The 16,871-nt window shown below is 38.3% G+C and overlaps 2 protein-coding genes across 6 annotated transcripts in view; one reads left to right on the forward strand and one right to left on the reverse strand.

Moving 5' to 3' along the window:
* cstf3 (cleavage stimulation factor, 3' pre-RNA, subunit 3) overlaps positions 1-16,871 on the forward strand; it is a 78,742-nt gene that overhangs the window by 44,637 nt on the left and 17,234 nt on the right. For 3 of the 4 annotated variants that reach the window (XM_069902360.1, XM_069902369.1, XM_069902376.1), the window contains exons 4-10: positions 13,346-13,378; positions 14,748-14,845; positions 14,966-15,032; positions 15,134-15,168; positions 15,279-15,405; positions 16,485-16,562; positions 16,689-16,851. In XM_069902360.1, coding sequence (XP_069758461.1) covers positions 13,346-13,378; positions 14,748-14,845; positions 14,966-15,032; positions 15,134-15,168; positions 15,279-15,405; positions 16,485-16,562; positions 16,689-16,851 — 601 coding nt within the window. Of the gene's footprint in view, positions 1-4,358; positions 4,422-13,345; positions 13,379-14,747; positions 14,846-14,965; positions 15,033-15,133; positions 15,169-15,278; positions 15,406-16,484; positions 16,563-16,688; positions 16,852-16,871 lie in introns of those variants that run through there. The other variant, XM_069902383.1, reaches the window with a different exon arrangement.
* The window catches only part of LOC138745420 (T-complex protein 11-like protein 1), a 100,960-nt gene continuing 90,277 nt past the window's right edge, over positions 6,189-16,871 (reverse strand). The window contains exon 11 of one of the 2 annotated variants that reach the window (XR_011346259.1): positions 6,189-6,386. The gene's annotated coding sequence lies outside the window, so the exon portion shown is untranslated. Of the gene's footprint in view, positions 6,387-14,880; positions 16,870-16,871 lie in introns of those variants that run through there. The other variant, XR_011346257.1, reaches the window with a different exon arrangement.

Raw genomic sequence — 16,871 nt, forward strand, 5'->3', positions numbered from 1 at the left:
GCTGGCAGCTTGTTCCACACTCCCACCACTCTGTAAGATGTTCCCCCTAAAGTTTTCACCCTTGACCCATGTCCTCTAGTTTGTATCACACTTACCCTCAGTGGAAAAAAAAGCATACCTACATTTACCCTGTCTATCCCCCTCATAATTTTAAATACCTCTATCAAATCTCTTATTCTTCTAAGTTCCAGGGAACAAAGTCCTAACCTGTTTACTCTTTCCCTGTAACACGGTTCCTAAAATCCAGGCATCATCCTAGTAAATCTTCTCTACTCTATATCTTATTGATAGCTTTCCTGGTAACTTTATTTATCGCACTATATCAACAATAATATGTATAAATGTTTTTCATTAAATATTATTGATAGCTTTCCTGTAGTTAGGTTACCAAATCTGCTCACAATACTCCAAATTGGCCTCACAAATTATGGTAAAGTCTTATACAACTTAACCATAACATCCCAACTCAATACTTTGATTTATGAAGTCCAATATGCCAAAAGCTCTCTTTACAAATGCCGCTTTCAATGAATTGTGTATCTGTTTTCCCCAGATCTCTCGGTTCTACCGCACTCCTCAGTGCCCTACCATTTACCATGTATGTCCTTTCTTGGTTTTATATAGAAAAATATCCTTAATGGAATTGGTAATTGCTATAATTCATTATCAATATAATTTATGCAAATTATTTAATGTTCAACTAATCACCTGATATTAAAATCATAATTATCACTTCCTATATGTGCAAATCAAATTATTAACAAAAATATATTCATTGGTTATTTTAAATGGCTAGCAATTAGAGTTGTATAGTGTGGAAACAGGCCCTTCAGCCCAACTTGTCCATGCTGATCAAAATGTCCCACCCACACTCACCCCACTTTGGTCATACAGCATGAAAACAAGCCTCTTGGCCTGGGTTTCAGAAAATTAATGCTATAAATATAATCTTAATGAACATGATCAATGTGGCCCAAGCACTGTCATACTTAAAAGGTGTGAAAGCTGACTGGGTAGGATAATGATTTATGAAACCAGGATTTATGCACTTAGGTGACTAAGTATTTAAAATTGTGTTAATGGCAAAACAAAATTTGAGTTCAGGCCTTGCTCCAACATTTGGACAATCAGTCAATTCTGTTCATACACGTTAGCATTACATGAATTCTTCTTTTAATGAAAACAATATTAATTCAATGGAATGTGATTTTTTTTAATATATATTTAAAAATAAGCACATGATTGCTTTTAATTTATATTTGCATTACATTTCATCAGGCAAAGCTGTGTAAATATTTAAATTACTGAATTGTTACAAACTACAAACTAGAACATGGCATTTTAGAAAGTAAATTAGATGAGGTAAAGAGAATAAAGTTTTGCACTTGCGGAGACACTGGTAACGCTGACAAAAGTATTAATAGTCATAGCTGACTAGCAATGTGCAACAACCCTAAAAGTTATTTTCATGGGCAAGGTTTAAATGTCCCAAGTAATTATGCTAGTTTGGAGAAAAGCATTAATTCTGCCAGTCAATAAGATTATTAGCCAAATAACTAATCTAATAACATCTGTGATGTTCACATGGAATGTTATGAAACCATCTTTGCCACAGGACTGTATAATGTCCATAATGAGATTACAATAAAAAGTCCTTGTAAATTTCAATCTAGTAAGTGGCATAGTGAAGGCACCCAATGGAATTTTGAATATTTTAGGAAATATTTTTAGACCGCAATTATCTTGTAGCTGTTGTACTCAGTCAGACAAAGGGGCACATATTAAGGTTTTGACCTTTATAGATGTAACATGCAAAGAAAAGTTACACTTTCACTTTCAGACCACGAAAGCACATTATCAGTATTGTTCACTGTTTTCACTTAAAATTTGGTGGGAAGGGTGGCAGGACATAGGTTACTGACTGACTTCTAAGAGGAAATAGCATGGCTCATGTTTTGCAGCACTAATGGTGAACCCATCTGCATTCACTACTGTCTATCTGTTACACGGCTTAGTTTCAGAGTTTCTGATGTTGGTACTAGCTCTTCTCAAGTGAGTTTTTTCCATCCACCTCCAATAGAATCGAGGGCTATCATACAATTTGATGTAAATTCTTGCTACAAAATACTGTGAAAATATTGCATTTTGTTGCACAAGGGCCAAGTTCTTACTAGACAGCAAGTTCTGGCTTTAAAACCATTTTGGTGCACATATTAACTGTTTCAAATGTAAGTTACTATAAAAAAGGACTTCCTACAAGATTGATTAAACTATTTTTCCATGCTAAGCTTTCATTTTCTTCAGAAAATTTCATTCACTGTATATAAAGTGCTCTTTTTATATCAAAAGTCTTATTTTTTGATTAGTATTAAAGTTCAGCTATTTTTTTTTAAATCTTGGGACACCTCTGCTAAAGCCCCAATGTGCATGCCTTTATTAACTCAAGATTATAATTCCAATTCACTTCTGGCCACCACCAAATAATTCCTAGATTTAGTAACTTGAGTTTATCCAAATATCTGCTGCTTATAACCTAACTAATTTGGTCCTTTTCACTGATTACTCCCGTGTTTGCATTTGTTTCCAGCAAACAATTCCTTGAGTGTTATCCCTTCCTAATTTCTTCTGCCTTTGCACTTTATTGGAATGTGATTTAATTTGGGCCTCTTACAGATTTATAATTGCTCACTTGCTAGTTGTATTTTCAGCTAGTGAGGCCCTAAGCTCTGAGTTTTCCCTGTCAAATGTCTTCACCTTTACACCCTTTGAGGACATTCCTTCTCTCTAACCTGGGATCCTCTGACATATCTGAGACCATGCCATCAGTTTTTCGGTGTTGATAGAGCTCCTGTGAAGTACCTTGAGATGCTTAAATGTGCCATCTACGTTAAAGTTGTTCCTATTCTTGCCCCATTACGATGGAACAAGGAATTACATCTATGCCACTGGTGTACTGGGCAAAATCTTACAAGGCTTCCTAATATATTACTAGATAATTTGACAAAAATAATTAGCTGCAATATTTTACCAGATGGATGAAAGCCTGGTAACATGACACTTATTTATGACGCTGGGAAGGGATAAAGAGTGCAAGTCAGTGCAACAAAAATTGTTAGAAAAAGTTGAGTAACTGCAAATCATTGTTTATAAAGCCTCTATGTCTCAAGGATAGCCCAGATTTGTCAAGGGAATCACTGTCTAGCATTGATTATTTTTGGGAGATGATAAGAAATGGCAATGAGGCTACTTTTGATGAAGTCATTAAGGTGTTGGTCCATTATGATAAGTTAATCAGGAAAGTAAAATCCTAGGGGACCCAAGGGGAATTGTCATATTTGGTCCAAAATTTGCTAAATGATGAGGATGAAAGCTGCTTGCAGTACAGTTCCTCAAGGCGAGAGGGCTAAGGGTTTCCATTTTGTGATGTTTCAATTACTTATCTCAGCTATTCTCAATGGCAGCCATAGAGCCCCAAGCACATTTAAGGGTGGCCACAGACTGAAATCATAAAATATTGTTTTTTTTCGGTAGTAGGTTGGAAAGAAGTAGGGAAGAAACCAACAAAACTTGGCTGCCTCAAAGGGAAGAGAGCCAATAAACTCCGAGCAGAGTCCTATGAGGGCCAAATAAAAGGCTGAGAATGGCTGACTTGGATTATGTAGTCAGCTAATGATATCGACATTGACCGTCTAACAATTAGGAAAGAAACAAAAAGCTGTAGAGAGACATATCAAGGTCAGATGGGCAAAAATAAGTGTCAAATGGAGTTATTTCAGAAAAGTGAAGTGCAATTTGAAAAAGGAAAAAAAACCCACAATGTCATGGGTTAATGAACCAGAGCAGCAGAGGGATTGTGGAGTTCATGTCCATAGGAGTAGCGGTTGTGATTAAAGGTATTTGGGAATCATTATTGGGTGACACAATACAGTAACCAGTGCTTTATAGCTCCCTCCATCGCAGCTTCAAGCTTTGTTCAGGCTGACCTTGCCACTCATAGCTGTCACCCCCTACCACCTCTCCAAGCTATTTACTGGCACAGTGCTGGCTACAAAACAGGCAAGGGTCCAAAGCTCATCTCTTGAGGTGTGGCAGGAAATCAAAATTGGCATTTGCACTGAGGCACCACATGGGAGATGGACGTGGGACTCAATGGGATTGAATTGTGCTTGTAAAATGGGTTGGCTCATTGCACTTTTTAAAATGCACTTTACCATTTTGGAAAAATTGGTCACCTTTTCTGTTGAGATTTGGGGGAGGGGGGGGTGCGGGTGGGAAACTAATTGTGTTTGTATTGGCTAGGCTAGTGCAGTTCCCTTTGGAGCAAGTGAGCCCAGTAGGACATTCAAGCAACGCGGTGAAGATGAAAAAAGTTTCCTCGGCAGTGAGGTCACTAACCTGGAAACTAAAGTTTAAGGAAATCGGTAAAATATTTTTGCTGAAGAAGTGTTGGGATTTGGAACACGCTGCTTGAAATACTCGGAGACTTAATAATGTTGATACAGTATATGAAAATTTAATAGCTTTTTTATAGTATGGATGTAATGGGGCTAAAGGTCACATTCTTGGCCATACGTTCTTGAGACAGAATAGTTGATGACGTTCTCCAATCTGCATTTTGATCATCTGTTCCAATTTGCTTTTACGGGTTAGATTACATAATTGGGGTTAAGCGAGAAAATCTGCCAATGCTGGGGTCTCATGCAATATACAAAAGTCCTGGAGAAACTCAGCAAATCACACAGCATCCTTTTACTTCCTATGGATGGTGCATGACTTGCTGGGCTTGCAGCATTTTAAAAAAAAATTAAACTTATGCAGCACGGTAACGAGCCCTTTTGGCCCACGACCCCGTGCCGCCCAATTTATACCCAACCTATACCCCCTATACATTTCGAACTGTGGGAAAACCCACACCAACACGGGGAGAATGTACAAACGCCTTACATATATGGCGGGATTTGAACCTCTGTCCCAATTGCTGGTGCTTTAATGGCGTTGCCCTCATCGCTACATCATTCGTGCCACCCTAAGGTTATGTATCCTCCGGTTAGATCACTCTAGCATCTGCAGAAGTGTGAGCTTCAAGTAATGCTCTATTTTCTCAATGCTAAGGGAACCTGCTGATTTCTCATGAAATGTTAAAATATCTGCTTCTGCAGATGAAGGTAGAAATTGGACTATGAACAGCAAGGATGCCCCTAAGCATCTCTGCCAGTTTATTTCCAAATCCACAGCACTAGAGCAGATTAACCATTCATTGTTATATTAGTGTGTGAGGGATCTTGTGTGTAAAGCAACTACTATATTTTCTATGTTACAAGTGATTGTTGCCTGTAAAGCACTATTCCTGTTCCTGAAATCAAAGAAGCAATGTAAATTAAGTTTTAGTTTCTTTGTCTTTTTATATGAAGTTTTCTCATAGAATAGCAGAACATTGGGAGAAGTGAAATATCTGCTTCCTTCTGGCATTATTTTATTTCTTGTAAATTAGTAAGAGTATTCTGTGTGAAGTTGTGAGAGAAGCTCCATCCTTGGTCGAAGCTTTCAATCATCCTACCATGCTTTTAACCTGACTGCTGTGGACCGTCAACCCATGTCGCTTATTTAAGTATGCAACAATGGTAGTACCTTGGGGATTTTCTTACATCCAATGCCAAAATGCAACAGATGGAGTTTAATTTTTCATCGCATGTAAAGATGAAAACAAAATAAAATAGACAACTCATTCTCTATGAAGGGAAATGGCTAAAGCTCTGAAATAACTTGCGATGACAAGAGACTTTGGTGATATTTTCATACACTGTTCAAATGTGTAAAAAGCTGGGGAAAGGAAAAGCTGCAAAAAGTTGGGGAAATGGAAATGACTGTGAATGCAGAAGAAAGAAAGCTTCATTAAATTCCCTTGGATACACAAGCTCATCCTGGCCCCTGTTCTGGTGACGTCTCCTAACCTGGAACATCAAGATGACTCTCCAACCCCATTCCAACCCCCCCCCCCCCATTCTGTCTTCATCCAGTCACGAATAGTTTCATCTGCTAAAGACCACCATAAATTGATGGGCATTCCTAGGAGCAGCATGAGGTACTTCATCTCAACAGTGTGGTCTCACAAAGTCCTATGTAATGCTGTTGAGGATGAACTGGGACAGATATTAATGCATCTCTCCTTACATCTCCTTGCATAGGGTTTTGGTGATTATCTTGTTTCCTGGAGGACAGATGTCTGTAGCAAGATTGCACAGAGAGGGTCTTTCTCTCCACTGTCCAGGTGCCATATTTGGTGATGAATTAACGGTTTCAACAGTATGATACTTTTATGAATGGTCAGACACTTGATCACACCATTATAGATAACCCAACATCAAAATACCGCAGCTGGTGGAAACCTGAGGTAAAAGGAGAAAATATTAGAGATGAGCAGCATTTGTGGGGAGAGAAACAGTTAACTTTTCAGGTGATGAAAGTTCTTTGAAATGAGTTCAATCATTCTTCTATTTGATTGTTCTTTTACTTTAAACCATCAAAGCATTAATAATACCCCATCACCAGTAAAATTTTCTTTGCATCCTTGTGGTTATCTCAAAGGAACATGACTGAGATAAGGAATTGGCTGTTTTAATGACTGGAAACAACAGCCTCTTCAAAACTAGGATAATTGAATTGATAAGGCACAGGAGGAAGTCCCATTCTTCCTCTGCAACCCTACAACTACCTGTAACATTTCCCTTTGAAAGGTTTGCATGATTCTATTTCCACTACCCTTAGTGGCAGAGTTTCAGATCACAACAAATTTCAGTATAAAAATCATTCTCTGTGTCATGTCTTTTTCCCATTACATTAAATGTACCCTGGCCCTTTGACCAGCCACTGATGAGAACAGCTTCATGCTTGTTAACCTTTCTGGACTAGTCATGATCTTCAAATCAACACCTGTGATTTTTCGCCTCTCAAGCTTCTTTGTTCCAAGCATAGCAACTGCATCCTTGTATACAGTCTAATCTTGTTGCTGAAATTTCCCTAAGTATGGAAGCATAGTGTCAATCTTTTTAGCAACTTCTCTAGAATCTATAAAGCCCATAACTAGGTGCTTCGGTGCCAAAGTCCTGAGAACCGTTGGGCACACCCTTCAAAAGTATGGTGATAGAGTTGGTACTGTACACCCAATGTGGCCTCTACTGTTGTTAAAGACTTATGCAAGTGTCCACCAAAATTGTGTTTGATGTACCAGACCACTTTGCCCCTGGAGTCTAAGTCAGCTCCCAAAGTAATCCCATGCCTCCATTTATTTCCTGCTCTCTAAAGTGCCCATCCACTTGTTCCTGATTCCCTTCCCATGGACACCCATTTAACAGTACCCAATTAACCTACCAACTACTACATCTTTGGGGCGTTGATGAAACTGGAGCAGCTGGGAGGTTGGGGAGAGAACACAGAGAATATTGCAAACCTCACAGACAGGTCAGAATCAAACCCAGGTCTCTGGATCTATGTGGCTAACCGCTGCACCACTTTACTGCTTTCTTTTCCTGCAAGCTCTATAGAGCCAGCCCTGTCCATTTTAGAAATCAAGTTGGAAACAGCAAAATATCGCATCAAGTCTCCAAAAGGACGCTCCTGCACCATTGGGATCTTGTTAAGGAATTTCCATCATGAAAATACAATGAACCAAGTGATCTTGAATTTTTAGGTTGGGGTGTGGCTCAGTGGTGAGGGAAGGGAAAAGTTATTATTTGCTTCCCTTTTGTTCCTGTGAGGCAAGACTTAGCTTTTCTGTCCTTTATAATTGGAAAATTATTTCTCTGCCCCCCCCCCCACTGCTGCTGATATAGTGGGACAGAAATGTACAGAAGTTGGCCATCTTGGTTCATTAACACCTCATCAATGGTTGTTGAATTTAATGGAATAGACATTATATTACTGGTAAAGTAATTCACCGCATGGCCTTGTGATCAGGGTCATCAATTCAAATCCCAACGTGGTAGCTAAGGATTTAAACTCCAATAAATAAATAATCTATTTTAATGAGCTTGTATCAATAATGATATAACGATGAAGCCCTCAGATTGTTGGAAAGACCCATCTGGATACTGAGTGGAAAAGCAAAATGTGCAGAGTCTGCAGGGAATATAGAGGTTTGGTGAGTGGGCAAGGGTCTGACAGATGGAGTATGATGTTGGTAAATGTGAGGTCATCCACCTTGGATGAATAAATCAGATTATTATTTGAGTGGTGAAACAGTTTGCTGTTGGGAAGAGCAACTTGGGAGTGCTGGTGCCTGAAGTTTGTAGAGGTAAATTAGCCTAATGGAAAATCTCCAAAGGTAATGGCATCCTTTGTATAGTTAATACTTTGAGGCTGGGGCATTGTCACAACTGCTATCTATGATTTATGTGAAAGAAGCACTTTTTGTATTGTAAAGACCTCTAATCACTCACTTTGCAGGGCCTTGCTAAAATAAAACTCGTGCTGTTTGAAATAAAAGATATTGCATTATGTATATGCTCCAGACTAATAGATCCGGTTAATGTCAGATTAGATCTTCAGATTCTATTATGATCTCTCAGAATGAGGCAAGATATGTGACATCTGGCAATAAACATTTTACAATTACTTCAGTGAAACCAAATATATTGATAATTTTTCTCAAAATATCACCACCTATACCAGAAAACCAAAAGATTTTTAGATTTTCAAGAAAGGATCATTTGCAAAGTGGGAAGAGTTTGTGTCAAGGTAATCTCACTGGACCTTTGAGGCCTGAACTTTCTGATTGCATTAGAAGCTAATCATCCTTGAGAGAATCCAGTGTGCATTTCCTGCAGGTTGAAAAGTAGTTTTCAAAGGTTCCTTTCATTATCATGTAATAGTACATTAAAAATATAACATACATTTTGTTCTTCAACATTTGTCTGTCACAAGGCAAAGTAGCCATGAGCATTGCCCAACACCCCTAACAATAGGAGGAAGAGAAGCAGAAGAGAGTCTCTTTGTAAAAGATTATTGGCTTTCATCTTGTGTTTATTTTCCAAGCCGAAAACATTTTGAATGTGCCAAAATTTTGTGATTTTTAGTGTAATTACGAAGTTCCATATTCACATTTTATAATTGGAACTGCCTCATTTAACTTTCTGCAGCCTCTGGGTGGCACTGTAGCATCTAGGATGGGTTCATATCTCCCAACTCCTCAAACTACAAAGCAGAGAAACTTCTTTGTTCCAACTACCTCTTTTGCTTCCCAAAAGTATTTCCTACTTTTTAAAATAAAAATCTAATATTCAAAGTATTACATAAGAAACTGAATGATTTATTTAAAAATGTTCAGGTTATGGTGGAATTCTTTGGTTAAATCATGTCTGGTCATTAGGGAGCTACAAGTCCATAAAATAAGTGAGTTTGTTAGCATCAAGCAAGGATAAACTTCATCTACAAGAGATCTCAAAGCCAGAAGACTATATTTTTCTTTGCTTGCTGAAGAAATACAAGACTTTGGCCTGAGCAATCAGATGGCTCAGTAGTTTCTTTTGAGTGTTTGAATTTGAATTGTTTATTATTATCAAGCATTCCAAGATAGTGGAAACACTGTAATACATCCCATCTAGGCAAGTCGACTCATACTAATCACAGTGCAAACTAAAATGCAAGTGTACAATACAGGGTACTGAGAAAAGTGAAGTTAAAACTATGCAAGATGCATTTTGAAGTAGTTTTGTCGGAATGAGAGAAAGGTAATCTTTTGCAAGTTGGAGGACTGTTCAAGAGTTTATTAACAGCAGGAAGGAAGCTGTTCTTGCAATTCAAAGAAGCTCCTGCAAACCTAAAGTTTAATCTTTGCTTTTTCCACCACTAGTTTCTCCTGCCCTAAGCTGTGAGTTGTGCTTCATCCAGAATAACAATCCTACTCTGATATTCATTCATTAATAAAAATCTTGAGCTGTTGGAACCTTGTAAAAGCTATCAGCATGCAGGCAGGCATCTTGCATTTAAGATGTTTGAGGTTATGTATAGTTTTCAATAATATTCAGGAATTTGTTTAATCTTGCATAGAAATCTTAAGTGTGCAGATCCAAATGGCAGAGGGGACAGGACAGAAGTACGTAAAATTGAGTGACACAGATATTGAAAGTCTTTTATCCATGGTAGGTATATCAAGGCATAGTTTTTAAGGTGAGACAGGAGATTTAAAGTGGATCTTAGAGGGTATGTTTTTAACATTGAGCGGTTGATATCTGAAATGTGATTCCAGAAGAGGTGGTGGAATCAGATACAATCACTGTATATAGTTATATGGTTATATGGACTATGTTTAAGAGGCATTTAGATAGGCAAGGCATAGAAGAGCACAGCCCTAATGTCTGCAGTGGGATTATTATAGATGGGCAAAAAAAGTAGCATGGGTGTGATGGGCTGAAGGATTACTTTCCTGTGCAACTCTGTGACTCTACTAGCCAGAATTTTTGAAGAGGCAAGCAATGCCCTTTCTCCGAATTATGCCTCTATAAAAAGAGAATAAAACAAATCTGTTGAATTTATCTTTTATTTCAAAAATAGCAATATTCAAAGGATAACATTAATTTTGCATTTTAATCTTGGATGAAATGGGAATAAGCAGCAGGGTCATTTTATGGGATGCATGAGGTTTATAAGCAGGGAAATTGGTCACTAGATTCCACGAAGTTTGTGAATGTCTTAGAAAGGGTACGGGAATGATTTGCCAGAATGTTTCAGGATTTCAGCTGAAAAGATAGGGAAACTCTTCTCACCAGTGGATGGTCCCTGATGTTGGGCAAGACTTCCAAGTGGTATATGAGGGGAATTAATTCTTATGTTGAATGTCGTTGGGATTGTGTATTTATTGCTGTTGTGTGGCAGAAGCTGAAAAACTATTCTAGAAAATAACTGGCACTCACTACAAATTTTCACCCTCTCCAGCTGGTCAATTTAATTCCCGCTCTACTTTGAAAGCTTGAGCCCAGTAAATGTCAGTTCCAAATGCACATAGTCAGCCCCTAGCCTCTGATCTTGAGCTAAATACTCAGTCGGGTTTTCAGCCCTGTTGGAATCAAATTAAGGTTTTTGGAGCAGCTCTTCGTCAGTCTGATCTTGCCAGGTCTCTCTGGAGATAACACTGATGATGATGTATTTATTGTCATATACATTGTACAATGTATAAATGCACCAAAACTCTTGCTTGCTGCAGCCAAAAAGATGCCTTGTTTAAAAAAAACCAACAATTTGAACTGGGAATCAAGGAGTTGGGTGAAAAATGTTCTTCACTGGTGTGAACTTTATGAAGTATACAAAATATACTGACTGACATCATAAAAATCTTCAAAAGGATTTGTACATTTTAATTTAAATAATTCTTCTGTTTCAAATTGTTTTGATGCAAGACGAGGGATAAGCCAGTGACCCACAGGCTGGTGCGTCTTGCCTCAGTGATGGGGAGAGTTGTTGGGAAGGAAAGGGATAGTATTAAAGGCTTTGTTCATGGGAAATCGCATTTTACAAATTTAGATAATTAAGATGGTAGATATTGTTTTTGTGATTTTGGCAAGGCCCTTGACAGAATCCTGGTCATTTGGCTGGTCCAAATGAAGGGTAGAGCACATGGAATCTAGGGTGAGCAGGCAAATTAGATACAAATTGGTTTGGTGGTAGGAGGCAGACAATGGTAATGGTGGATGATTTTTCAGAGTGGGTGCCTGAGACTAGTGGCATTTGCAGGGATTGTGCTGAGTACTTGTCATCTATATTAAAGATTTGGATGAGAATGTAGGTGATATAATTACTTTGCAGATGAGATTAAAATTGGTGTTGTCCTGAAGAAGGTGACAATGGGATAATGATCAACTGGGCAAGTGAATAATAGATGGAATTTAACTCTGCAAATGCTAAGTGATGTATTTTGGGAAGTTAAACCAGGGCACATCTGTCACACTGAGCAGTGGGGACCATGGTGCTGTTAATGGAGATGGGGATCTTGGGATGCAAGTTCATAGCTCCCTAAAAATGACACAGGTAGACAGGATGGTAAAGTCATGACATGCTTGCCTTCATCAGACTGGGCACTGTGTGTAAGAAAGAGTTGGAAAAACACAGAAATGCTGGAGGAACTCAGCTGCTCTTGCAGCATCCATAGGAGGTAAAGATATATAACCAATGTTTTGGTCTGAGCCCTTCTTCAAAAGAAAGAGTTGATATGTTACATTTGTACGAGACATTGGTTAGGCTGCCCTTGGAGTATTGTGTGCATGTCATCATGCTACAAGAAGCATGTGATTAAGCTGGAGAAGGTGCAGAAAAGCTCAGAAGGATGTTGCCTGAATTGGAGAACTTGAATTATAAGAGATTGCATAGGCTAGACCTATTATCCCTGGAGGGAAAAAGGCAGAGAGGTTAACATCTGGTCATTGGGGAGCTACAAGTCCAAAACGTAAGTTTGGACAATTTTTTATTTGATGAGTTCATTAGCATCAGGCAAGGATGAATGTCATCTACTTGAGATCTCAAATCCAGAAGACTATGTTATAGGGATATATAAAATTATGATGTGTAGTGATAGGGTAGATATTTGACACTGTCTGATTCCCATGGTACAGATGTCTAAGACAAAACTTAAAGCTGAGAAGGAGGAGAGTTAATGGAATTTTAACAATTTTCACATGCCAGAGAAGATGGTGGAGGCAAGAACATTAACAGCTTTTCAGAGGTATCTGGATAAGTGCTTGAATGAATAATATGGGATTAATACAGGCAAATGGGTTAGTATGGATAGGCATGAAGGTTGGTGTTGACACAGTGAGCCAAGGAGCCTGCTTCTCTTCTGTACAATGTTAACTATTACATAGGTTTAAACAATTTTAGTTTTGATCCAGTTTTAGGTCTTTTTCTCCTTTATTTCATTGTTTTTTGTCTTATCGTATTGCTTTATTCTATCTAGCTTTCATGATTTCTTCTTTCCCTGTTGCACTGTTTTATGAAGTATATTTGACAGCAAACTTTTCATCCTTCCTATTTTATGCAAAATTATGTGGATTGACTCTCCATTGCTATCAATTCATCAGTCGCATGGAGGATGACGGTTGAACAATGCACAAAAGAGCTGGAGGAATATGCAGGTCACACAACATCGGTGTAAAGCAGTGGGCAGTCCATGAATGCTGCGTGACCTCCTGATGTCTGTTTCTTTTATAATGTTCTCTTCCAAGACAGAATTTAATTGCAGAGTTCTCTGTGTGAGATAACCTGTAACTATTGCAGGACTGGAAGTTCTGTTCTTTTTGAGGCACAGTTTCTCCGCATTTTTGGAAAATATAATAAGTGAATCTCTCTTTCTTTGCTACAGATAAAAGCGAAAAACTACGACAAAGTTGAAAAGGTAAACTAAAGTGTTTTATTTTTAATCCCAGTATCCTTCCAAGGGGAAGGTGCCTTATATACATTATGCATGGTTTGTTATTCCATTTCTGTGAGGTAACATATTCACTTAATAAATTAGTTTTTACATCATGTTTAAAAGCAAATGAATCCCCCAAGATGGAGTATTTGGTTTTAAAAACTGGAACCAAATCCCTTTAGTTTAACAGATTAATAACTGGCTTCTAATACCATGCATCCATTGTAACTCAGCCTTCCTCCACACACAAAGCACAAGACTAAGCAGGAAACGATAATGATAAGCAATAATGTAACAAAGATACTCTTTGCTCAATTATCCTGGTTCTCTATAAATTATTCAATGACATTACATTGTCTTTAACTACATCTCCTTGCATAACAATGAGATTTTGGCTGTGATGAAGAAAAGTAAATGTTGGGTTTTTTTAAGAAAAGGAACTTGGTGAAGATGGTTTTGTAGGTCTACCATAAGATCTTCGTCGTAAGGTATGGGTTTCAAGTTAACACATGAAAAAAAATGAGTTATGGGTATGAGGAAGGGAAGAATTAGATGGTTATGAGGTAGGTTTACATAGGTCAGCACAACATCGTGGGCTGGAGGGCATGTACTGTTCCATGAAAGAGTTTTCATTCACTATCTGATTTTAGCTCAAGTGATCTGGTCAAAGTATCAAGTTAAAAAATGCTTGTCTGCTGAAGGAAAGCAAGGTGAGGAAGCATGCTGAAAGAATAACAAGGTAGTGTTTCTGATTTACATTTTGGAAGCACTGAGAGTCAAATCTCTATACTGTTGGAAAGGAAGGTTGACCCAATAAAGCATTTAAAATTTTGGAAGACTAATGCATTAGATTCTGCATACATTCCTGATATTGGGTTACAGAGCAAAACCAGAGGCCATGGAATGAATAGAGACCAGACCGCAGAACTTGCAACTACAAGAAATGGTGGAGAATAATAACATTTGCTGTCTTTAATTAGAAACTAGATAAACATCTGGTGGTGCAGGGACTGAAAGCTTAAACTGGTAGTTAACAAAGAAGGATGGGAAACGAATGGGCTGTAAGCTTGGATGAACTGGCAGGGCCAAGTGTCCTGATTCTGAGATCTCTGAATTCAGTGCACAAACATCTGCTCTTTTTCTCCCTGTCTGCTCTCCACTAAGAGTTGGGCTCCAAGCCAGAAGTCCAGCCTTGCAATATTTACTCTGGAAACTGCTCTCTTGATCCAAGATCAACAAAATTGCCTCTTAGTCAAGGAATAATTTATGGAGCATCTAAAGAATAGGAAAGGAAAATATCTTTAAAACATGTTCATCATTCAGAAATGTCTTTTTTGTTTTCTCTTTCTAGTTGTTTCAGCGATGTCTTATGAAGGTTTTGCATATTGATCTGTGGAAATGTTATTTGGCCTATGTACGGGAAACTAAAGGCAAACTTCCTAGTTACAAGTAAGAGAAAGAAATATTCTAGAACAGTCATGAAACGCTTTAACTTTGCTTTTATTTTTTAAAATAATTTCATTTCCATCTGCAAAAGAATGTTCTGTAACACCTTCATTTGTCTTACAGAGAGAAGATGGCCCAAGCTTACGATTTTGCCTTGGATAAGATTGGCATGGAAATTATGTCTTACCAAGTAATTCTTTTAATTTCATTTCTGCAATTTCTTAAAAAGATTTTTTAAATACATTGCAAACTACAACTGCATTAATTTTAACAATGGTAAATTTCTTACAGATTTGGGTTGATTACATTAACTTTTTGAAAGGAGTGTAAGTAATAAATATTATTCTTGTTCACTTATTCTGATTTTTATTTTGTTGAGCGAGAAAGATGTAAAACTTGTGCTCATTCTAACATGCTTTCACATGACTTCTGACAGGGAGGCTGTGGGATCCTATGCAGAAAACCAAAGGATAACAGCAGTTCGTCGTGTGTATCAACGAGGTTGTGTCAATCCTATGATAAATATTGAACAGTTATGGCGAGATTATAACAAATATGAAGAGGTAAAATTTTTAGACACAGATGACGCTCTGCAGAGAGAGAAGGGAGAGTAAAGGGTGGCACGGTTAGCGTAGCGGTTAGTGCAACACTATTACAGCGCCAGCAACCAAGGTTTGAATCTGGCGCTGTCTGTAAGGAGCTTATACGTTCTTCCCAAGTGTATGTGGGTTTCATCCAAGTACTCCGGTTTCCTCCCACATTTCAAAAAGCTAAAGGGGGTGGGGGGCGGAATGTAGATTATTTGGGATACTTGGGCAGCGCAGGCTCGTGATCCAGAAGGGTCTGTTACCATGCTGTATAAAAAATAATTATTAAAAGAAAATAAATTAGGCTGAGCAAGAGTGTTGCCTCTTTCGAAGAGCAAACCTGTATATCACAGGCTCCAGCTCTTTCCCGTGTCTGTTTTTTTCCGTTCTTTGTGAGCGGAGTTACGAAAGGAACATTTGGATTAAGTTTCTTCATCGTTTTAAATTTGTCCGCAACTTTTAAGAATTTATCTACTTCAAATAATCCAACTTATTGTTAAGGTGGGGGGTGGGGTACTAGTCTGTTCAGGTTTACATACTTTGAATTGTAGATCTGATTTCACCATAATAGTGCAGGAATGTGGATAAAAGCCTTTAAATGGTCGACTAATACGTGCAATTATCTTCGTGCTGCCACCGTAATGGGAAGCCATTGCTGCAGGAATCGATATGCAACCCTTTTTCCATTTGAATTGCAGTTCCGAAACCCCCAAAAAATGTTTAGCCCCTATTGGACCTTCTCTACCAATACACAAATTTTTGCAGCAATAGATTTTCCAATTGATTTGCTCCAGTTTTGGAATGGAAGGGATTGACAGAAAGAGAGTATATCTTTGCAGTTTCAAAATTGGACAAACATTACATTGAGTACATTGTTTTTAAAATATTGTTCTTTAATATAATGTTTTAATGAAGGAGTAATTGGATTAACTGGGCCTGCAGACTCAGCAGTTAGCCTGGAAATTTAGTCAGTAAAAGTCCAGTGTGAAACAAAAGTAATTTAAGATGTGAAATTTGAATGTTGGAAGTAAAGTGTTTTCTCTCTTTCTCCACAGAGCATTAATATCCACCTGGCCAAGAAAATGATTGAAGACCGAAGCAGGGATTACATGAATGCTCGACGAGTGGCAAAGGTAAGTGTTCTCAGTACTTTGCGACGCCAAGTCAAGTCATTCCCTGCCGGAAAGACTTCAAAATGCAGGGGTCTCACTTTTCTCTCTGCATCTGAGCCACAGAATACCTGTTTGTCTTGCGTGCAGGAGTACGAGACTGTCATGAAAGGTCTGGACCGCAATGCACCGTCAGTCCCACCGCAGAACAGCCCTCAAGAAGCACAGCAGGTGGAAATGTGGAAGAAGTACATCCAGTGGGAAAAAAGTAACCCACTTCGCACAGAAGACCAAACCCTCATCACGAAACGAGGTGAGGCTGATGAACAGCCT

The sequence above is a fragment of the Narcine bancroftii genome, chromosome 1 (genome assembly GCF_036971445.1).
Source record: "Narcine bancroftii isolate sNarBan1 chromosome 1, sNarBan1.hap1, whole genome shotgun sequence".
NCBI classification, from domain to species: domain Eukaryota; kingdom Metazoa; phylum Chordata; class Chondrichthyes; order Torpediniformes; family Narcinidae; genus Narcine; species Narcine bancroftii.